Consider the following 24602-nt stretch of genomic DNA (forward strand, 5'->3'; position numbering starts at 1 on the left):
GATTGGAAAAAGCTGTTCAAAAGAGGACATTGACGAAGGCCATGCAGCCGAAATTTATCTGAGTTTTCAATCTTTGTTTCCATTGAACATGCCATACAAATAAAGGCATTTTAATTAACTGTATGAAGAGAGCCTTGGTCTTCCTTTCTTTTTGACATACGTAAATTTGTTGGCCAATTGCTCCACCCACCGTGCACTCTTCAAATAGCCCAAATTCCATGTCAGTGACAGGCTGTTAAGTTAAAACCAGGACTCGAATTGACGGGGTATGAGAGGGTATGCCATAGGCCTACCTTTTATTAAAGAAAATGCAAAAAGCACAGGCACATTGTTAGCTTAAGATTTGGCAAATATGTTATAAAGTGATCAATAACAGCGCTTTGGTCCGCAATGCTTTATGCTAGAAACAAGCTGAAAAATACACCGGAAAAACATAAATCCAATGCATATGGGGGATATCATTGTTTAATTTCTTTGACATTCAGAGACTGAGCTACAATCTTCTATAGCCGAGGAGACAGAACATGGTTGCTTGGGAAGTAATCTAATTCTGTCACTATCAATTGATTAAGCTATTTACACTCTGTACAATAGAATATGCTTAAACTCAGATGGCTTTTAGAAAACATTTGTTACCTCTGTTGAGTTAAGCCAATGAGGAAGAGTCGCCAGCAGTTAAAGCTTACATTTTTTCTGTGTCGGTAGGCCTACTGTCTGGGGTGGAAAGGTAGACCTAACTTTTGAAACTACCATCCTCAGATTCCTCACATTTCTGATTTCATTATTTGCAAACAGGGAGAGTTTCGTTGAAAATAAGATACACTGATTTGGCATTGGAGGAATATGATAAGATGAACACATAGGCCTAGCTCTCTGTCCATTCGTAGCCTGTAATTTCAGTCATTTGTGTGGTATTAAAAAAGATTTTGCTAATATGTAAAATTATGCAGAATTGCATGACATTTTTATAAAAGGCTATTTTTCTCTCGGACCTGGAAATACGATGATAGATTAATTCAATACTTTTTCCACCCCTACTGTTGTCCATAGTGGTCTGTGAACCCACAATATTCTGGCCCCCAAGCCATGCATTGCCATGTAATGCTTACAGGACTAAGAACAGTTTCTAAAACGGCATAAGGCTCTGGTCTGTCCAAGAAGTGAGGTAAGGATGTTCTTTACTATCCACATTATGTTTTCATTATTCTTTTGGGTATAGGGGAGGGTCACTTGTATTTTTCAAGCGTCCAGGGAGGGTTTAGGTAAAATAAACTTAGCTGAAGTGATGGCCATCCATTTTCATTACAGAGAGGTCCGATCTTCTCTATCTAATTACAAATAACATTCACACCCTAATTGGAGTGCCCAGGATTATGTTTACTAGATAAAGTCTACCCCTGAGTCCAGGTTGAAAATATGAGTGTGATGGTCTGGTGGGTAGGCACTATTATCTGTACACATTGTCAAACATAGACCATATAGGAATGTACACAGTACAGATAGGATGTGAAAGCAATATATCATTTATACAGATCATGATGTTCCCAAAAATGAATACCCATTTCCACAAGCACTAAGATGTAAAGTACAAGTACTGTAGTTCTTCAATACAATTGACAAGTTGTCTTGGTGCTGTAGGTGAGAAAGGTTGTCAATGCATTGTGCATTCAATTCACCTAGATTTCATAAACATCTGATATTCCAGATACTTTGCTGCCTTGAAGAAAATATCTCCTCTTGATGGGTCAAACCAGGCCACTAAGGAAATTAAAAACAAAATTGTATTAGTCTAACAACTTATTAACTTGTTTCATTCAGACTCCCTTCATGGTTGGTGATTCTCTTTAATAGAACAAACCATTGTAATGTTTCACTGCTTTGCTTTGCAAAAACAATATAGACTTTGGGTCGTTGCTTGGTAATGCAAAGTAATCAAATGGAAAACCTCTCACTTAGGCCTTTGGTTTTCTGAATGTGTCGATTCTTCCTCCATGTTTGACTCTGATGTTTGGGAATATGTCTGTTAAGGCAACGTACAAATCCTCAAAGTCCTGATTCACTGTTATGTCCTAGAGGTTATAGTGTACAGAGACACAGAGACACACATTATCAGGTGAGTGGCTTTGCATCAATAGGTAGGTGGTGTGTTGTGAAAGGGTCATTCATCCAAGTGAAAATAACACAAGTGAAAATCCATGACCTACAGAAAAGTCCAAGCACTCCATAGCTGATTTTGGGTTTCCCTGGATTGCTTTCAGGACTCCGTAACACCCGGCAGTCTGTATAGGATTCCTCCCCATCTGACCAGAGGCAGGTCAATTAACATAGAATCACAAAGATAACACTGGCAGATATTAATAGACATAGTATCAAATATCATTTTTTGTCTTTCTACGACCTCGTTTTTGGGGCTGCTTCTTGGGTGTTTATCTTGAAAAATATAGTGATGAGCCATTTTTCCCACTTTTACCAATTTCTCCCTCACGCATATTCCCCACTGCTTTCCATACTACAGCCAATCTCTTTTCTGACTTACATTGAGTTTTTTTATTGTCTTGTTTACTTTCAGGCCCATGGTGAAGCGGATCGCACCTTCAGGGGGTATTCGATTGTTACTGTGGGAGATATAAAAAAAACAATAAGTGTTGGGGGTGTGAGGCAAGCAATATAAAACTGTTGCCTTTCAAAGGACGTCGTTACATTTTGATATGATAGCAGTTATCTTGTAGAAAGTTTTGCAAGCAAATTTCAACAGGTAGTCATCCTTCTAAATAAAAAGCTTTACGCCATACCCTGCTGTCTATATTAGGACCATCTGTTTAATAACTTTTAATGTTAAATGAGAAAAGTGTATAATCATAACAAGCAGATACAGGCAAAAATCTTTGTACCTTATATTGAGGTCCTCTAGAGTGTTGTTGTCTTTGAGAGCCTCTCCTAAAGCTACGGCTCCATCCTTACCCAGGCCGTTGTAAGACAGATCCAGTGTTCTGAGGAATATGTTGGCCTGGGACATTACAAGTGAATGGTATTATTACAAACCATTTTACAGTACTCCGGAACAGAATATCTGATTAAACTGAGCTCATTTAGAGTTTCATGAAATCATTTGAACAAGATTAGATACTGTAGATGTTATCTCGGGAACCCAGAACCAAAATCTAGCGCCAGAGCTTGTACGTCTGTCCACAAGAGATTAATAGATGAAAAGCAAAGTTTTATCAAATATCATATTGTATAAATGGGTTGAATTGATCCATTAGAAAGGTTATTACGTATTGTGTTAGCCTCAGGCATTCACAAAGTGAGGACTAGGCATATTACTGCAAAGCCGCCTGAAATCAACAGATACCCATCTATGTACTAGACCTAGATTTCATAACATGTACGCTAAGTTATATGATTTACCCCAAGGCCTTTAGCCAAAGCCACCGCTCCTTTCCCGCGTATACAGTTCCAGGCCAGACTCAATGATTTCAGCCCTGTGTTCTCAGCGATAGCATGTCCCAGGACCTGACCTGATGAGAGAAAAATAAGCTGTGTCTAAATAGTCTTAAGTGGCCTCCTCAATGGCCTCCTCAGTTTTATGTGTCCCACTTGTCTCCTCTTCTTGTCACCTGGAAGCAATATGGTGGATCCCTACCACTACCAGGATTTTGCTTTCACCTGTCCACCTTTCTTTTCTGTCCGTGTATATGAACGGAAAGGAGAGATGGAGAGTATTGCCACTTTAAACGGAGATGAACCCCAAGAGAGTGGATTATCCTCATTGAGGAGTAATGCATTTCTATCACAATGATCATATCACCTTTCAACACATATAATTCACTGTTATAGACAGTGATGGCTCTCGATTTACTTAATTTTGCTCTGTGGAAAGGCAATAACAGTCAAGAAAAACGAATAAAATGTCAGTATATCTTCAATGACACTGTTAATCATCATGGGTCAATATTCAAGACGGGTGTTCCTATGACAACAATCACAAAGTATGAGAAAATGATATATAATTTATTAAATCAGTGATGGGAAGAGTACTAAGTGTCTGATATGAGTGTATGATTCAAAACTAATACACACTGATCCTTTTAGAAGAGACAGTGAAGATAATACGAACACACACACTACCCCCTCCACCCACACTTGGAAGACACTTCCCATGTGGAAAAAACATTTTAGGTATATTTCTCAAGAATTAGAATTATACTAAAATGGTATTTGAATTAGAATTCCTGTATTTCCGTTACATAAAAAGTGTATTTATAATGTATTTCAAGTATTCTTTTGTAACTACACTTCCACTTATTAACCACATCAGCTATTGTAATTAGTCACGTAAAGGTTACCTTGATTGAAGCAGTTGTGGCCATAGCTACAAATTAGTGATGGGTCTTTCGCGAATGGCTGAGCCAACTCACTCACTAGTCACACACTTAGCAGCCGAGGAGAGAGAGGATGGACACTTGTGAAAACAACAGCTATAAAATTAGTCGGAAGCACAGTAGCATTTGGATGCATTTTAATAATGTAGACAATGTTAGAGCACAGTGTAGAATTTGCCGAAACAAAATCTCATATAAAGCCGGTTCTACGCACAGCCTACACCGGCGAACTGTCCACCCAACTGTGAAGCTAACTGTAGCGGAGCTTCGAGAAACTAGCTGGCCTCCTAGTGATAGTGGTGGAGCCAGCACCTCCACACGTGGAGATGTATCCACTCAGTCAAGTAGGCCTACTCCGCAACCCACAGTAACGCAGTCTTCTATGGACCGGTTTATGCCAAAACAAGGCCAAATTGATATTGCATTGGCTAAAATGATTGCCACCGATTTCCAATAATTTTCGGTTGTGGAGGTTGTGGAGGTTTAAGAAATTATAGCAATAGTCTAAATCCAATGTACACAATTTCAAGCAGGAAAACCCTTTCAAAATCACTTATTCCACAACTGTACGAGAGCACACAGGCTTCAGTGCGGGAAAGAGTCCAAAAAGCTACTGCAGTTTGCCTTACCACTGACTGCTGGACATCAAGGGTAACCACTTATTACATGTCGGTTACATGTCACTTCATTGAAGATTTTTCAATGTCTAGCTGTCTTCTGGACTGCTTTGTGTTCAGCGACAGACACCTCAGAGAACTTGGCAAAGGAACTGTTGAGAGTGGCCAGAGAATGGCAAGTAGATGGAAAAGTGGTCTGTTGTATTAGCGACAATGCAGCTAACATAACCAAAGCCATAAAAATTTAAATGGACCCATCATCCATCTCTTGCCCACACAATCAACCTGATTGTAAGAGATGCTCTGAAGGTGATGTAGCCTACTGTGGACAAAGTGAAAGCAGCTATGGAATACTTCCACAGGAGCACAGTAGGTGCTGAAAAGTCTACATAACACCGATGGGGATGCCTGAGCTGAGGCCTAAACAAGACTGCACTACATGGTGGAATTCAACATTTTATATGTTGAAGCGGTTTCTTGAGTCAAAGGATACCATCATCTCTACCCTGACCATTGTCAATGCACCTGTTGATGCTCTGACCCAAGAGGAAGATCAGTGGAGAGAGCTACAGCAAGCAGTTCATCATTATTTAATCCAGTATTATATATGTATATGAGCAGTAGATGAGAATGTAGTATCAGGAGACAAAACATGAACCTGAACCAATAAGTTAATGTTCTCTCTTTTCAGCTTTGTGACAGCCTCAAAAATGATACTCCTGTGTAAGGGTCTGCAGCGAATCACAGCCAGCCGCTAGAGAGAAGCATATGTAACCACAGGACATGTGACAGAGTTGATGGACACCTTATGTTCATCAATGGACAGAAAGTTCCACAGAATGTAATATAATCACGTGCTATCAGAAACCGCTGCACTTGACCCCAGGTTTAAGAAGTTAGCCTTCAGTGATGCCAGAGCGATTGATGAGGCTCTTCAAAGAACAACCTCAGCAGCAGGGAGGGACAGCCCCAGCAGGCAGTTGGCTCAGGCACCAGGGCAACAGGAAGAAGAGGGATCAGATGGAGCAGAAGCACCAGCAGTCGTGCCACAAACGTCTGCTGTTTGGATGCTGTTTGACGAGAGAGCAACTGGGGATGCAGCACGAAGGGATCCCTCAGCAGATGCCATAATGGAGGTCCGATCCTATTTGGAGGAACCCCTCCTCCAAAGGTCTGCAGATCCTCTGAGCTGGTGGAAGAACAAGGCCTCTGTCTACCCACGGCTTACTAAAGTCATGACAGGGAGACTGCATAGTGGCCACATCCATTCCCTCTGAGAGGGTCTTCTCAAAAATGGGACAAATAATTACTAAGAGAAGAAACCGCATCAGCCCGTCAAGTGAGGCAGCTTGCATTTCTGAATGCAAATCTCTCATAAAAGCATAATATGGTCAGCATTGCTGTGTGCTGCTGGTTATAACATGACACTAAAGAAGAGAGAGAAAAGAGGGACCAGTTTAATGTTTTAAGTGGGATGCTGCAGTTTTGCACATTATTTTTCTTTGATATGGTGCAATATTCTATTATTATGTTGTTCAGATTGTATTTGTTTTGATTTACATTTACATTTTAATAAAATATGTAAGGTGCAATTAAAAGTACAACATTATTATTATTCAGTTTGAAAATGAGCATCAAAACATTTAAATAAGCTAAATATGAGGAACAAGATCATGTAATAAATCAAAACTTCAGCAGCAGAAAAGGATGCTGGGTAATATGCAAATTACTGTGCACATGTCTTATTGAGGGGAGTGTGTTTTCTTTAGTATATTTTCTTGAGATATGAAAAAGTATACTCTCAAGAAACATGTTCCTCAGCTGTGCATGTTTTCTTATGTGGAATATACGATCTTTGTCAACTTTCTCTGCACTCTTCTGAACAGGAATTCAGAAAGTACTTCAAAACTCATTATTGGCACTGAAACTACAGTGCCTTGCAAAACCATTCATATGTAACCGATGTGAAATGGCTAGCTTGGTAGCGGTGGTGCGCGCTAGCAGCCTTTCAGTCGGTGACGTCACTTGCTCTGAGACTTGAAGTAGTGGTTCCCCTTGCTCTATACACATACACCTTGGATTTCTTCAAATTTGATTGCTACAAAGTGGGATTAAAATGGATTTAATTGTATTTTTTTGGTCAACAATACACAAAATACTTTAATCTCAACGTGGAATATTTCTCAAATTTGTTTTGTTAAGATTGATAGAAATTAAATAACTAAAATATAGTCGTTGCACAAGTATTCAACATCCCTGAGTCAATACATGTTAGAAACACCTTTGGCAGCGGGTCTTGTGAGTCTTCTTGGGTAAGTCTCTACGAGCTTTATACACCTGAATTGTGCCATATTAGCCCTTTATTATTTTCATAATTCTTCAATCTCTGTAAATGTTGGTGCTCATGGCTACACAGCAGTTTTCTAGTCTTGCAATAGATGTTCAATCAGATTTAAGTCAAAACTGTAAGTTGGCCACTCAGGAACATTCACTGTCTTCTTGGTGAGTGTAGATTGTGTTCTGAGTTATTGTCCTACTGAAAGGTGACTTCCTCTCCCAGTGTCTGTTGTAAAGCAGACGGAAGCAAGTTTTCCTCTAGGATTTCTCCTGCTCTTAGCTCAACCCGTTTCTTTGCCAAAGTATTTGCCAATGTCAAGCATACCCATACCATGATGCAGCCACCACCATGCTTTAAAATAAGGCGGCAGTTACTCAGTGATGTGTTGTGTTGGATTTGCCCCAAACACAAAGCTTTGCATTTAGGCTTTTGCAATATTACTTTAGTGCCTTGTTACATACAAGATGTATGTTTTGGAATATTTTTATTCTATATATTTGTATTCTTCTTTTCACTCTGTCATTTAAGTTATTCATTGTGGAGTCACTACAATGTTGTTGATTCATCCTCAGTTTTCTCCCATCACAGCCATTGAACTCTGTAACTGTTTTACAATCACCAATGGCATGGTAACATCCCTGAGCGGTTTCAGTCCTGTGCTGCAGCTCAATTCAGAAGGTCCTACTGTCTTTGATGTGTCGGGGTCGTTTAATACATAATCCCCAGCATAATTATTAACTTGACCTTATTAAAGAGATATCCAATGTCTGATTTGATATTGTTACCGATCTACCAATCACTGCCCTTTTTATGAAGCTTTCAAAAGGCTCCCTGGTCTTTGTAGTTGAATATGTGCTTGAAATTCAATAATTGACTGAGGGACCTTACAGATGTTGTATGTATGGGGAACAGAGGAAGGGTTAGTCATGAAAAAGTCATGTCAATCCCTATTATTTCACACAGAGTCCTTGTAACATATTCTGTGATTTGTTAAGCCAAATTTGACTCCTGCAGTAATTTAGGCTTGCCTAAACAAAGGAGCTGAATACTTATGCAATTAATATATTTTAGATATTTAATTTGTATTAATCTTATTTTTTTTTAATTTTACTTCCACTTTGACATTGCAGAGTATATTGAGTTCGTTGTTGACAAAAAAAATGACAGTTAAATCAATTTTAACGCCATTTTGTAACGCAGTAAAATGTGAAGGAATCCAAGGGGTATGAATGCTTGGAAAGTCTACTTAGTGTACTTGATCACTCACATCAGTTTCATTTAAAAAACATCAATGCTTCAACTTAAAAACAGTGTGTATTTTCAACGTGTATTTTCAATTAATATAATAAATTACAATTAAAGTGTTTGAAATTTAAGTACAGTTTTAAAGAGTGTGTTTAAGTTTAATGTATATTTATAGTGCACTAAAAGACTGAATAAAAACTGTGAATATAAAGTACACTTTTAATAAGTGTACAGAAGTGCAATTATATTATATGTATAGTATATTTCAGATACACTAGAAAAATACATCTTGTATTTGAAGTATATTGTTATAATTTTTTGTATTGTAAAAAAGTATATATTAAAATATATTCAATTTCTCAGGCCTTGTCTGAAGCCCCACAGTCTGGTTTGTCATTTACTCTGCGTCAGGTAAAGGATTTTGTTACAAATCTCATCCACGACCACATCCTAATTGAGTGGGCTCATAATGAAGGAGATGTCTTGACCTTTGAATGCCACAATCTGCTACAAAATATGTGTCTGTGTCTAGCCGCTCTGCATCAATATGTCACCACCAGTGTGTGTGTGTGTGTATGTGTATCTGTGTGTTTCATAAACTCACTGGCTGCAGTCTTTTCAGTTGTCTGGAACAGATTTCAGTTGTCTGGAACTGTTTTCTACGCCCCACTGGATAGCAATAAACTGATACATTTGAGCGATTGATAAGGGCATTTAGAGCTTGAAATTGAAGTGATTCACTTTTGTTGGGAGTTACAGTGGATTACATGAATTTGTTTATCTAACATGCAAGTGCTGTGAAATATACCAGAGGTGACTGTAGAGTGGAGGTTGTTATCCAGTTTTCTTTAGAAAAATAACTGTAATTTTTTTCGAGACCCTCATTAAAATTAACTTCTTGAATGGAAAAAAAATCCTCATCCAAGAATAGGAAGACGTCATGTTGTTTAGGGCCTATATTGGAATTTGTTATGCTCTTTCAAAGTGTCTCAAAACAGCCCTACTTTATGTCTCAAGATGTCTCGAGACAGGTTATGGCTGGGTATGCTTTTTAGAACATCTATTGGGTGTTCCTCAAAGCTCTGATCTCAGACCACTACTGCTCTAATTATAATCATAAACTGCGTGGTTCGAGCCCTGAATACTGATTGGCTGACAACCATTGTATATCAGAACGTATATCACAGGTATGACAAGACATTTACTTTTACTGCTCTAATTATGTTGGTAACCAATTTATAATAGCAATAGGCACCTCGGGGGTTTGTGGTTTATGGCCAATATACTACACCCCCCCGTACGTTATTGCTTAAATGCACAATTCCTCTCCAATTACCACCTCATCCAATCCAAGACACACAACTATTAAATGCTGTGCCTCCCATGGTGTTGGGAGTGGGTACCCTACCCAAACTTTTTCCCTCTCTGTCACCTCTTCGTGCACCGGGTATCCAACCTCTAATGTACTGTATGTTGAAGCTTAAGTCCAGGGTTTGGGTTAGATAGACACACTACTACAACCCTACTGTACCTGCTGTGTCTCCCATCATGTTGTGGCTAAGGTCTCACACACACACATGCACACGCACACACACACACACACACACACACACACACACACACACACACACACACACACACACACACACACACACACACACACACACACACACACACACACACACACACACACACACACACACACACACACACACACACACACTGTGCCCAAACCCTACCTGCTGCGTCTCCTATGGTGTTGTGACTGAGGTCTAGGGTCTCCAGCTTGGTGTTGGCGGTCAGGGTCTGGGCCAGGTGTTGTGCGGCCCGGTCAGCCAGCTCGTTCCCGGACATGCTGAGTGAGACCAGTGTGGTGTTCTCCAGCAGCATACTGGACAGGGTCTGGGCACCACACTCCCCCAGCCTGTTCTCCCCCAAGTCCACCTCTGAGAAGGAGACACACAGGTCACAGAGAGGTCTGAGGTCATACAGGGTTAGAGTAGAGCAGAAGGTTGAGCTGTTAGTTGTTGTTTGTGAGTATCAGTCCTATCCTCTTATATGGTATAGGGTGTCAGTAATGTATTCATCCTGTTGTAATCTCTGCCTGCCACATTATAAAGATTATTCAATTGATTTGTATTTGTTGAAACCAATTTGTTCTCTCATCAAAGCTACAATGTTTAAAATCTAATGTAATCGAATGAGTCATCTGCCATCTTTGTTCAGGTGAGATATAATCTTAAAGCATCCCATTCCACTTTCTTTGGCAGCAGTTAACCTATTATTCTAATAGCAGTGTCATTAAGGCATTGTGAATGACATTTATTAGTTCTGAATTAGAACCATTGGAATTGTGGTTGTGGATTTAATGACACACTCAGCGGTGAAACAATTTCTCCCTTGGATCATGAACTGTGTACGGAGCTTGCTGCTAGCTAGACACTGACTGAATGTTAAATAGGTCCCTAGGTGTCGAGGCACGACAAGGATAGCAGTGAGTGAGGTCGGCGTGCGGATGGGTGTGGGTGGCACCGCCGCCTTCCTGAGTCCCCTGGGCCTCGGATTGGAGGTTGGTGGAGTGCCCACCTGTGATGTAACAGTTCTCCTTTAACATCTCGGCCATGGCAGCCCCGCCAGTCCCTTCCATGCAATTATCCCTGAGGTTCAGCTTCAGGAGGGAAGTGTTGGTTACCAAGGAAACCGCCAGTGCTTTGGTGCCCTACAGAACACATTTCACACAAAGACTATTTAGTTTGTTTCTCTCTCTCTTTTCTCTTTTTCTCTCTCTTTCGTCTCCTGTTGTTTCCCCCCCTCTTTTTTAGAAATGGAAATAGGAGGATGTGCTCTCGAGAGCAGGTGTGTGCCTGTATGTGTGGGTTTTTGCCTCTTTTACCAGGTACCTATTATGAAAACACCTCACCCATCTAATGGGTGCCGGAATGACCTTCTTCTTTATGAAGGATCTCTCATATCCGCTAGGCTTTTGTTGCACAGTTTAATAATAAAAGAGATGCTCCATGGTTTAGATTAATGAAGCAGACAGAGGTCACATGGATGGAGGCGTGGGTTCAGGGAATGAGACAGTCTAAGAAATTATAGTTTTGCCTGGCTAAAGAGAGAGTACATGGCTGTGCAGATAATATGAAAGATACCTTTTACCTTAGCTTCAGGCTCCAGTCAGCCAGCCGTATCAGTACATTTGGTGTTAAACAGTATCCAGAACATACGATTATCTACTTAGCATTTAGATAACAAGCATATGGCTGGCTACTGTGGTTTTTCAGTGCTGTTTTAAGTGCACAGCTTTTGCAGAGGCAAGGTAAAGATTCATTTGAATCTTCTGTTGTAAAGGCTTCATAATTCTGTCAGGATAATGACACAGCAGAGTTCATAACCGTAGTCCTGACAATTGACTTCAGTTACAGTATGACACAGAACATTATATAGCTAAGCTAGTTGGCTAGTTTTAATCTAGATAATTAGCTAAACCGAATACCGTTTATCTCATCGCTGTGTAGCCAAAAGCCAATCGTCAAATCCTGACCTGTTACAAATTCTGGAACGTGTTATGCCATACATACTGTATATTCATAGTGTTATGTAGCGTTAATGATACAGAGTTAAGTTAAGAGTAACTGAATGAGGGAGCATGAGGGAGAGACCGTGGAAGGGAACATTTGTGCATTATTAAACAGGGAACTGGCCTGGTCAGTCTTACCTGAGGCCCTAGGCCATGGTGCATCATGGTCAGCTCAGTGTTGCCCATGTGTTTCAGGAAATAGGATACAGGGACTACATTGAACATTCTACACGCCTCCCTGTATCGAGTCTGGCCCGTCGGGTCATACGCCTCCCTCACATCTGCAACAGAACCGAGCAGACACAATACATATACTTTAGCTGGGCTTGAATGAACTTGCCTGACACAATGTCTCAAGTTTTAAGTCGAATAAAAACACACGAGAAGTAGAAGAAGGTAAGAAAGCTACAGGGTCAGTTCCAGGGTCAGTGCCAATACCATATTTATAATGTGAAGGGATACTGGAGTGGTAGGGGTAGATATGTTTAGGGGTAAGGTGTCTAAGCATCAGGAGAAGATTGTCATTGTGCTGACTGTATTCACATTCCCAGGTGATATTGTCATTGTGCTGACCGTATTCACATTCCCAGGTGAGATTGTCATTGTGCTGACCGTATTCACATTCCCGGGGAATATTGTCGTTGTGCTGACCGTATTCACATTCCCAGGTGATATTGCCATTGAGATGGAGATGTGTTGATGGAAGTTGGGCATTGTGTCTTAATGACGCAGAATTCAATTCACCGGCAACAAGGAAAGCAGCCTCCAGAGGCAAGGTTTTCTGCTTGTTTATAGCCTCGTACAGTTCATTAAGTACTACCTTGTTGTTTTTCTTGTCCTGAGGTGGAATATTTACAGCAGTCCCGATAACAGCTGAAAACTCTCGCAGGAGGTAGAAGGGTATTCCAAGACGGGTTAACAATGGGTCAAGACTTAGAGACGCTAGAGTCAGCACAACATTTGCTGTTGATGAAGCGGCATACCCCTCCCCCTCTCGATTTCCCTGAATCCAATATCCTCTGCTCGGTGAACGGAGAATCCATCAAACTGGATTGCCTTGGGGGGGTATCTTGATCTTGTCCGAAAGCCATGCTTCAGAATGGCAGAGAGTCCCGTTGAAAGCAAATCTGCGATCGGAGGTCATCCATCTTGTTATCAAGAAACTGGAAATTGGCCAATAGAATGGAGGGAAGATGTGGGCGGTTTTCCCTTCACCTTAATCTCCCCAGGGTTCTCCCTCTCCTGTCTCTTTTTTGCTGACGTTTCCTCTTGAATTACACAAAGAGCCCAGGGCAGACGAGTTGAAGTGGACGTTGAAGCCAGAATAGAGGTTAGTTACGTGATGTACAAAAGTTATTTTCGAGCATAATAAATGAAAACGGATGCATTCCGTGCAAAATAAATAAAGATAAATGCCAAAACAGTTGGGTCAGAGGTCACAAGACGGCAGCCATACAGTACGGCGTCATCTTGAAAATGGAACCAAGAGAACAGTCCCAACACAGCAAACTCCGTCCACTGAGCACTTCAGACAAACTAAAGCAAACGCTCAAAGTATTTGAAAGATTTCAAATAGTATTTGAACCCAGATCTAAACCAGCCATACGTTTCTCCAACAGAGCCGCTCACTGTCAAAACATTGAGTTAAAGGACTTGGCATCTCTACATATGCCTCTGAGACATTCTAAGCTGTCTTTGGTCGTTAAAGTCCCTTGCGGTTGATTTCACCACGTCTGGGGACTGGGTAGTAGGTTCTAGCTCATTCATGTAACAGATGGCCTTCACTTATGGTGAAAGAGGCCTTACTACAAAGCCTAGATGAAGTCATTAAGATGCAGAACAGGAATATATGTTTGTGCAGGAGTGTGTGTAGGTGTTTGTTTCTGCCATCCCTTCAACTGATCAGTAGGAAAAGCGAAGAGGGGGAGGGGAAGTGAGAGATGGAAAGAGAGAGAGAGATTTATTGGGACAGTTGCTCATGTTCAAAGCATGATCTAAATATGATCAAATGATCACACCGGGGCTTCAGAAATAAGATGAGGTTTATTTTCTATGAAAGAGTGAGAGAGAATATGAAATTGGAAATGATGTCTTCCCAGAAAGAGAGATCAAGAGAGAGAGAGAGAGAGAGGGAGGGATACAAACAGAAAGAGCATGTGAAAGTGTGATGATCTATCAGAGATGAAAAGGTTAATGTTAAACACATGACTCATCAGTTAGCCATTTCTCTTCCCCCGAGACGAGTGGCAAACCACACGCACGCTCTGCCCCTTAGCTCTCGTACACCCTTTATCAGAACTTGTGATTTACCCACCTTTCTCTCGTTCTCTTTTATTAAGAACTCGCAGCGCTACGATGTGCTACCTACCTCCCAGCTCCAAGTCTGTGTCATAGTCCTCATCTGAAGCTGTGATGACACATTCCTTCCCCCTCTCCTGTGTGTCTCCATCGCCACCTCCACTGCCCTCTTCTTCCTCCTCTTCCCCCTCATCCTCCTTTCTCTCACCCCTGACTGACACCTCCCCCTCAGGGCTAGAGTGGCGGCCGGACCCTGACCGGGTCACTGTCTGCAGCATGGAGTGGGAGAGAATGTGGCTGAGGCTCAAAGAATTGACACTCTGATCATACTGTAGCAGCTGGTTTTAGAATAATAGTGGAGACATCCCTATATTAGAGATGTACTGTAAGTACAGGGCTGCATAACTCAAACTCTTGAGAGCTGTAGTACGCTGGTATTTATTCATGCCTTTTAATCAGAGGCGAATCAAGAAAACCAGTAGGACTGTGCATATTGACAAAAGTAAAAGACAAGTGACGAAAAAAACATTTTCCAGTGACACACTACCAAATCTGTATCCTCCAACTATTATCTCTCAAGTCAGATCCACCTGCTCATTTACCTGTCTGTCAACACTTCCCCTACTGAAAGCTTTCCTGGGTCTGCTGGGTGGTCGGCTCCCTATCCCACCCAGCTCCGCTTTCTCGCTCTCCGTCTCCGCGTCATCATCCTCCAGCACAGACGGCAGCAGGGACTCTTTGGCCAACTTCTTCCCAACGACCATGGTTCCAACACAATGGACTTGGCTTGTCTTCCACCCAATATATTTTGTTGCCTGTAAGCTTTCACAAGTAGTTTTGCTAGTTTGAACGTGCCGATGTAAATCTTACGATGTGTTAGAAATCAGTGCAGTGAACTTTTTGGCTGCTGCCCCAACATATCTTGCTCAGTAGGAGGGTCAACCTAGTAAAAACTATTGACTGGCAAGCTATTCAGCTAATTAGGAAGTTGTGGGCTTCTCACTCTGGCTCACACCCACCAATCCACACGAGGCTGAGGACACAGGGGCTGATTTAATGTTTGACTAATTTACTTTGTTGTTAGGTTACCATGGTGCTGGATTGTATCTCTAGCTGAGTGCCACTGCCTACACTTTGCATCTCGGTGCCCGTATTGTACCAGAGTCCCTACCCTGTTGTGAAGGCTTTGAGAATGACAACAAGAGCAGGAAGCACACAGAGCTGGCTAGATTGCAGTAATTATAAATCAGTTCAATACAGCAAAGGCACAGGGCATGGATTGTACACAATAGATCTCCTATACATACTTCATCTTTGAAACTGCCCGAGCGCAGGCGACTCTCAACCACAACCCAAGCTGACCTTAACCTCCACTATCCACATCTCACTCATTTAAGATCCCATGACACTAGTTTAAAAAAACACAAGAAAATACAAACACGGTATTGACATATACTGTTAATGTTTTTTTTTATTAAGTAAATGCAAAGTTCCTTGCAGTATGCATTAAAATGGAAACCGCCAAGGTTGATCAATTCCACACCAAGGAGCATATAGCAGAGGCTGTTTGGGTTGTTGGAGTTTAGCAGCAGCGATACAAACACAGAAACCCCTTGAGCACATCAACCGTCTGTCCCATCACACTGTATGGATGGAGTCACAGTCGTACTGAGTGACACAGTGCTGGTAGGTAGACAGAGCTTTTTTTTTTTTTTTTTAAAGAGGACACAGAGGTACAGTACATCATGCATTCAGCTGGTGCTGTGGTTCTTCCCGTGCCTAAAGGATATCAGGGAGACCACTGTAGTCCTTGTTTGTTTTCTCATGGGTTCTTTTTACCAAGCAGAAGAGACATAACAATAATAATTATATAATATAATCAAAATACATTCTTAGAAAAAGTTAGTTCAAATAGTTCTGTTTTGTTTCTTTGTCTTAGTATATATGCTATATTTATATATATTTTTTTTGTTGTTGCACGTTTTACATCAGAGTTTTGGCAGCCCTCATTTCAAATCCCCCAAAACCTGCTTAAACAAATTAATGTGGAAGAAGGAAACATTCAGCAAGAGGAACAATTAACATGTTTGCCTATTTCTCCCCAAACAAAAACAAAAAAAGTTCCCCATTAAAAACGTACTCTATATGCGTCAGTAAGTAGCAGAGAGACAGAACACAGAAAGCCATTACATTTCAATCATGCTGGTGGCCATTTTAGTTTGGAAACAAAGGAAGTACTTCAGGAAGAAAGAAAAGCCACAGGTTACTGCGGAGTTGGTTACCATTGGAAATGTTATCACGAATGTCAATGACATGTTTAGAATAGAAACGTGACTCAGAGCAGCCCTGCAAAGGCATGGCCTTCAAATGATGCTCAGTGAAAAGTGGGAAACAAAGTGAAAACAGTGCTTTGACACGAGCTTGCGCCGAAAACCCATCAGCAATAAACATATCATTATAATTAAGATATCATCCTTAACCTTATTTTATAATTAAGTAAACTCAACATAGTTGAATTGTAATGACAACAACCAAAAGCAATGACCTGTATGATCCATTTCTTGATCTTGAAAATGCAATCAGAATTGTTTGGGTTTGCAGAGGGCACACATGCTGTAGCATTCCAGGTTGGTGTGTGTGCAGGGGGGCAGAAGGAAGGTTCATTTAATTCTCAACAAAGACAAAGAGCATGTGAAGGTATTAAGTGGATGGTTACAGTGAATGGAGAACACATGCAGACAAATACATTTTGTTTTCGCAAAAGTACTTTAGTATTTTGTAGTGGTTATCACACAGCATTCATGGACGCATGCACGCACACACACAGCACTTGACAGACCTTCCGACAGGTGTCAGGTCTCAGTGAGGGAGGGAGGAGAGGGCGAGCTGTGGCAGCATCACAAGTAATGTGGGCAGGCAGTGGGAGGTGGTGGCAGAGAGAAAGAGGGATAGAGTTACTGAGTGAACGACACAGACAGACATGAAGGAACGCTAAAACCATAAAGCAACACTCATCTACTCGTGCACTGATGTCAATATGAGATTTCTGCTATTCGAGATTTCTGCCTCATGAGATTTACGCCACTCTGCCCTAAATCCAGATCTGATAAGACAGACACTGCAGGGTTCCTTTACATGGATAGTTACATACACATAGCCATATATACAACTCTGGTTACATGGAAGGTTATAATGATGGTAAAAACAGAGATCGCAAGGATATGGTAATGGTTGGTCAAGGAGAACCAGCAAAGTATAGCAACCCAACAACCAACCTCTTGATTAATTGGAAATCATGAATCCGTTCCTTACTATTTCCCATTGTAAATACTATGCAAATGACTTTCAAGCCATCAGACAGCACCTCAATACCTCAGCATTTGGTCTTAGCGAATAAATAGGAAGGCAGTCAGATATGTACCATGGACTTTTCCTTTGATAATATTATATATCATTTATAAGATGCAGAGCCCTCTAGATTATACGTAGTTGTTTTTGTGTGTAATATACTTAAATATTGGTTATGAGAATGTATACAAGAGATGCACATGCATAGGCTTTCCCATGGCATGACATGACATGACATTTCAATGGCTTTCGTCCACATCTATATGCAGTTACTGTTGTGAAACCAAACCACAAAATGGGGAGACAACTTATATTCTGACAGGCAGGCGGAGAAATAGACAGGCAGGAAACAGAAAAAACTGACAAGAGGAGCAGATGCATTTTAATGGACTTTCAAGGAGAGTCTGAACACTGTTGTAGTTTTGGATGACCGTGTGGCCGGAAGGTTGAGGTCATAGGTTAACCAAATCCAGTTCATAGTTATTCACTGCACTCCGAGCATAGCCTGTCTGTATCTAGTTCTCTCCCTCTTTCATTCTCTCCATCCCTTTCTCTCTCTCCCGCACTCTTACAAAACCTTTAAAAAAATAATAAAATAAAAAATATATACTGGAATCTCAGTTATGAACAATACACACCAAAGCAGACTAGACCAGCTCTGACTGACATGGGTTTGGCCTTGTATACGCTGAAATGCACCAGAATCAGTTGGTTGGAATGGAACTCAGACTGAATCGCCAATCAAAGCATTGTGACCTTGTTTCCAGGTACCACAAGTAGTCCTGCAAATATAAAAGTCTAGCAAAAGGTTTTGACTAACATTAAATAGCTAACAAACAGTATGATATATTTATTTACTAATATTCTCATCTTGCTCATGCATCAACAAAGTGGCAGAAATACTGGGTGCACATTATGATGCATAATGAAATCAGAAAGTAATCCATTTAACAAAACATCTCAATGTTCTTGTAAAATAAAATATTTCAAACGTTACTACAGACTAAGTGCAGAGCCTGACTGACCATGACGAAGCAGAACTGGTATAAAAAAAGAACAAAAACAAACCCCAAAATATTTTTTACAGTACAAAACTTGGCACAGTATTATCGACCAGCTGTAGTGTCACTCATTTCCCTGCTCCACTGCTGCATACGGCCCATCCAATTGGTCCACATCAGAAAGATCCGGAAGCCCCACTTATGGTTCTACGAGCAGAACACCCTGACAGAAACAGAGAGCAAGCGAGAGAGAGGTTACAGGCATTACTCATCCAGCTCACTTAGTAACAAGGGTTTTTTGATCACAACACAGAGAAATTCAAGTGACATTTCACACAGAACCACTGTGGCTGGCCAATACAAACCGCCATACGTTATTTTGCAGCTTTTTAATGAGGCATTGTGCAAGTCAGCCTTCATTCTCCACTCCTCTTATGACAAGTGTATATGAATAAAAAAAGGAGGCTCTTATCTTTAAAAGCACAAACGCAGAGTGAGTGGAGAACATAACAGAACCGCTCGCTAACACTACAATCCGGTTAGTTGAGTTGGAGCCCTTTTCAACTGATTTCTATGGTTACCCGTTCTGCATTTTGAAAACGGTCATAAATCAAACCAGAGGCTGTATCTCCAGTGTATCTACAGCTTTGCAGGTCCCTCCTACAAGTATGGCACAACATGCAAAGACATCAAAGATGTCTTGGTGACAATTGGTCGCCGTGAAAGAACTAGAAGGGAACAGAATGGAAGCTGTGGGGGGAAAACTCTAGACTCACTCGTCAGAGTCCTTTTTGCTTTCCTCGATGTAGGCGATGGATTCTGAACGCAGCCGGTTGGTGACCTCATAGGTACGCAGCGTGACACCGAAGATGTCCTCGTGATAACGGTTCTCGTCCTACGAGGAGAGATGATAAGATTTGTGAGATAAGATGGGCACAGAATGATACAATAAACAAAGTGAGGTTAGATGGGCACAGGAAGATACAATTGATTCAGTGTGGTGAGCTGTGGACAGATAGAAAAGACAGATACAGTGATGTGTCACTACACTGTCACTGTACAGTACAGCATTGCCTTCAAAACATTTTTCAATCGCCAAGGCTTGGATAAAAGCTTTCCTTAGTTGATCAATAAATTGGACATTTTATGTTGCAGGCAGCTCTTTCAAAATGTGTTTGATTATATACCCCTCTGCTTAGTCAAGTGACCTAGCCATTTTGCTCATGTGACCCTTCGATTTCAATATTTTATGTACAGTATGCAGTCTGTACAGTTGGTTGTCTGGTGGTTTAAAATTGCTTATCAAAATCTTTGAAAGTTGTGTTTTTGGTTTCTCTTTCTTTGAGTCATTAAATGTAAGAGCCCTCCTTTCAGTTCTCTTTTGAATCCCACCGAACAAAATTCAGAATGTGTCTGTCACATTCTGAAAATCATCCACAAGTAGGTATAAGGAGTGCAGTCGTCTCAAAAAGTGAACCTTCCAAGGTCTTAAATCTAAATTGCTTGACTTAAGTTACTTTTGTATGTTTTGTCCGTCAGGTTGGTTAGTTTGTTAGTTAACAGTGTACAATATAGTGAAGCATATTGTCCCTACTCGGAGTTTGCTGATGTAGAAGCCAGCGTCCTCCAGTGTCATGTTTCCCTGCAATTTGATGATCTGCTGGACGGTCTTGAGGACATCCCCGGCCATACCCACGTCCCCACACACATAGATGTGTCCTCCCTCCTCCCTCAGACACTGGTACACAGTCTCTGACAGCTTCTCACGAAGCACATCCTGCACATATTTCTGTGTCAGAGACATAGGGGAAGAAAGAGATAGAATGAGAGAGATTTAATAAAATCATATAGAGATAAACAGGGAGAGAAAGATACACGCTCATGGACAGTTGAAGGCAATGAACAGATTGTAGTGATTGTGCGTCGGGGTTGAGGATAGTGGTGCATAAAATGGTGCCCCGTGTGAGGAGTGAATGGAAAACAAAAACACAGGGATACACAATTCACAAATCCACATGCACACAGACATCTCCCACATGATCTCTGTCTGTGTTGCTGTGTCTTTACTGTCAGAGACACATTTTCATGTTTAACCCTCGGGTAAATTTGTGTCCCTGAGGAAATCTAATTAGCATAATAAAAACATCCCCATAATAATCTGTTTAAGCTAAAGATATGTTTTTTTGGATGGGCTGTGCTCAATCTGAAACACATCCTCCAATGGCGGCCTTCCACATCTGTGGTGGAATGTGGTCAAGCTACAGCGGTGTTTCACAAACCAGGAGACATCCCGAAAATTGGTCTTCCCACGATGTCGCGTCCGAGCGGTTTTCCCTACAAACTAATATGACCACTGTGAAAAGATAACACTTACAAACACGTACATGTCAGTGATTTTGTTCTACGACCCCCACAAGTGTCACGGGACTCGTCTGATGTTGGTACCGCCGATCTGCCAACTTATGTCTGTAGTGTTCGAACAGTTTGGGCTAAGCACTAATATGGAAGGTGAGTCTCTCACAAACACGTACATGGCGGTTGTTTTTCTCTAGGATGCCCACAAGCCTCAAGACTCACCTGAAGGCAGCCTGGTACCAGTTTAAAAAGTATAAATCGAAGTAGTTTAGTGCCTAAAATTAGGGGTTAAATACATGTACAAAATATATATATATATATATATATATTCCTGATATCTCTCAAATTATAGGACAGACACTTTACTTTGTTTTTCCCATGTATGGATCTGTTATTCAATGCATTTCTATGGGCTAATAGCAGTAACGTCAAATTCAATATTTCATCAATTATTTTTATTTCCTTTTTGAGGGGATACCTAAATGGGTCCTAAAATTCAAAATCAAATAGCTAAATGATCCTTGGTATGACCATCTTCCAACAATTCCATATGTTCGCCTAGTAGACTTTAAATGGACTAACTAAATCTTTAAAGTTAACAGTACCTTTGGTCTACCAGGCTCTCTGGAGTAGGCTGTGTAGAGCTCTTTGAACACCTCTTTGTTCTTAGCCTGGATAGTCTCCTCCTTGTAGATGTGGTCTATCTGGGACTGCCGGCACCCAAATACCAGGATCATAGGGCAGGATTTGATCCCTACGGTAACAAACACATTACTTTGTAAGTTCAGAGCCTAACTTCATCTTTCACTGAACTACAATGTTGGAGTCATCTAGACTAGTGTTTATGTATGTGTTCAAGCTCTGTCAAGTTGAATAAACACAAGTGATACTGGCAGCAGTGTGTTGGTTTTCCTTTTCTTTTAAGTCCTTATCAAATCATTTCCACACATACAAGTAAGATCAGGTGAGTAAGTGCTTTTTCCTATTCTAAAATATAAACAAACCATTGCGTTCATAATCGAAAAGTTTCTGTTCCCAGAAGCTTCTGAAGGGGGCGATCCCAGTGCCTGGACCAACTAGGATACACGGAGCTCTGTGGTCCTTTGGCAATCGGAATGTAGGAGCACTACAATCAAAGTAATTTTCCCATCCAATTACAATTGAAGACATAACATTAAAAAAAAAAATTTACAAAATGATTGTAGAAAACACCATATAAGCTACGAATCAGGCCATTTTTAATAGCACTAGCATCAAAGCGTTTTTCCTCAATGATTGTATTATACACACAGAGTCAATGTTGTATATGAATCATATACGGTGCAATCATATATTATGAATACACCATATGACAATGTTGACATTTGTTATAGTCCAAGATATTCTCCAAACCACCACAATCATAGAACTACATGTATTCCATTCAATGAGTAAAACCCATCATGCAGCAATATCACACACACAAGAAGCAAAGTGTTATACCCTCTAACAAAGCAGGGGACCATTTCTTCTGCCTCTATTCTGTTGAGCCATGATGAACACACTCCATGGTGGATAGGGCCCTCTCCATCTGAAAGAGAGGCAATTGCCCATCATCCACTTTACCTGCGTACCTCCTCCTCTCCACCACGCACCACGCGAATGTAGAGTAGAGTACAAATAATGCAGTTCCCTGGGCTAAAAGGGTGTTTGTCTCCAGTGTAGGCAAATTACTAATTAAACCATCACTCTCAGCATCACTTCACACAATGCATCTCGGAGTAAGAAAAACAGCTAGAAAGATGTTTGTCGCCAGCTGTTTGTGTTTAATAACTGTCAGTTGAGGTAAATTGGTGCCGATTTAAGTCACGTCGAAGCATGAGAAATAATCTTTGTGGTTACTTAAAATGTAGGTACTGTAATAGCATGCACAAATACAAACATATAAACAGAAACCAACTAACCCAAAACCAGTAAAGCATATGTCCAAATATAGAGATCTTAGACGTTATTGTCCAGTCAATCCACTTACAGTGTGTTCAGAAAGTATTCAGACCCCTTGACTTTTCCCACATTTTGTTACGTTACAGCCTTAATTCAAAAATGTTTTAAATCATTTCCCCCCCCCCCCCTTCAATCTACACACAATACCCCATAATGACAAAGCAGACAGTTTTAGAAATGTTTGATCATTTATAAAAAATCTAATTAAAATATCACATTTACATAAGTATTCAGACCCTTTACTCAGTACTTTGTTGAAGTACCTTAGGCAGCGATTACAGCCTTGAGTCATCTTGGGTATAACGCTACAAGCTTGGCACACCTGCATTTGGGGAGTTTCTCCCATTTTTCTCTGAAGATCCTCTCAAGCTCTGTCAGGTATTTTCAGGTCTCTCCAGAGATGTTCGATCAAGTTCAAGTCCGGGCTATGGCTGGGCCACTCAAGGACATTCAGAGACTTGTCCCGAAGCCACTCCTGAATTGTCTTGACAGTGTGCTTAGGGTCGCTGTCCTGTTGGAATGTGAACCTTTATGCCAGTCGGAGGTCCTGAGTGCTCTGCAGCAGGTTTTCATCAAAGATCTCTCTGTACTTTGCTCCGTTCATCTTTCCCTCGATCCTGACTAGTCTCCCAGTCCCTGCCGCTGAAAAACATCCCCACAGCATGATGCTGCCACCACCACTCTTCCCCGTTTGGATGGTGCCAGGTTTCCTCCAGACGCTTGGCATTCACGCCAAAGAGTTTAATCTTGGTTTCATCAGACCAGAGAATCTTGTTTCTCATGGTCTGAGAATCCTTTAGGTGCCTCTTGGCAAACTCCAAGCGGGCTGTCATGTTCCTATTACTGAGGAGTTGCTTCCGTCTGGCCACTCTTACCATAAATGCCTGATTGGTGGAGTACTGCCGAGATGGTTGTTCTTCTGGAAGATTCTCCCATCTCCACAGAGGAACTCTGGAGCTCTGTCACAGTAACCATTGAGTTCTTGGTCACCTCTCTGACCAAGGCTTTTCTCCCCGATTGCTCAATTTGGCTGGACTTCCAGCTCTAGGAAGAGTCTTGGTGGTTCCAAACTTCATCCATTTAAGAATTTTAGAGGCCACTGTGTTCTTGGGGACCTTCAATTCTGCAGAAATGTTGGTACCATTCCCCAGATCTGTGCCTAGACACAATCCTGTCTCTGAGCTCTCTGGACAATTCCTTCACCCTCATGGCTTGGTTTTTGCTCTGACATGCACTGTCAACTGTGGGACCTTATATAGACGGGTGTGGGCCTTTCCAAATCATATCCATTGAATTAAATTTACCACAGGTGGACTCCAATCAAGTTGTAGAAACATCTCAAGGATGCTCAATGGAAACAGGATGCACCTGAGCTCAATTTCAAAACTCATGGCAAAGGGTCTGAATCCCAATATAAATCAGGTATTTCTGTTTTTTTGTTGTAATACATTTGCA

At 41.1% G+C, this 24602-nt stretch overlaps 2 protein-coding genes across 3 annotated transcripts in view; both read right to left on the minus strand.

Moving 5' to 3' along the window:
- Nucleotides 1-258: 258 nt before the first annotated feature.
- Nucleotides 259-15402, minus strand: lrrc74b (leucine rich repeat containing 74B). Its single transcript, XM_055920361.1, has 11 exons — nucleotides 15063-15402; nucleotides 14531-14729; nucleotides 12301-12443; nucleotides 11169-11301; nucleotides 10322-10528; nucleotides 3409-3518; nucleotides 2892-3007; nucleotides 2537-2615; nucleotides 2205-2300; nucleotides 1953-2069; nucleotides 259-1758 (listed from the first exon to the last, which is right to left on the minus strand). The coding sequence occupies exons 1-10, from the start codon at nucleotides 15222-15224 to the stop codon at nucleotides 1953-1955; spliced, it is 1362 nt and encodes a 453-aa protein (XP_055776336.1). The 5' UTR covers nucleotides 15225-15402; the 3' UTR covers nucleotides 259-1758.
- A 503-nt stretch (nucleotides 15403-15905) lies between these two features.
- Nucleotides 15906-24602, minus strand: part of nos1 (nitric oxide synthase 1 (neuronal)) — a 77216-nt gene continuing 68519 nt past the window's right edge. For both annotated transcript variants that reach the window (XM_055920363.1, XM_055920362.1), the window contains exons 24-29: nucleotides 22647-22734; nucleotides 22169-22290; nucleotides 21770-21918; nucleotides 20404-20598; nucleotides 19586-19704; nucleotides 15906-19032 (exon numbers count right to left, since the gene is read on the minus strand). In XM_055920363.1, coding sequence (XP_055776338.1) covers nucleotides 19017-19032; nucleotides 19586-19704; nucleotides 20404-20598; nucleotides 21770-21918; nucleotides 22169-22290; nucleotides 22647-22734 — 689 coding nt within the window. In that variant the 3' untranslated portion in view covers nucleotides 15906-19016. The remainder of the gene's footprint in view (nucleotides 19033-19585; nucleotides 19705-20403; nucleotides 20599-21769; nucleotides 21919-22168; nucleotides 22291-22646; nucleotides 22735-24602) is intronic.

The sequence above is a fragment of the Salvelinus fontinalis genome, chromosome 4, assembly GCF_029448725.1.
Source record: "Salvelinus fontinalis isolate EN_2023a chromosome 4, ASM2944872v1, whole genome shotgun sequence".
NCBI classification, from domain to species: domain Eukaryota; kingdom Metazoa; phylum Chordata; class Actinopteri; order Salmoniformes; family Salmonidae; genus Salvelinus; species Salvelinus fontinalis.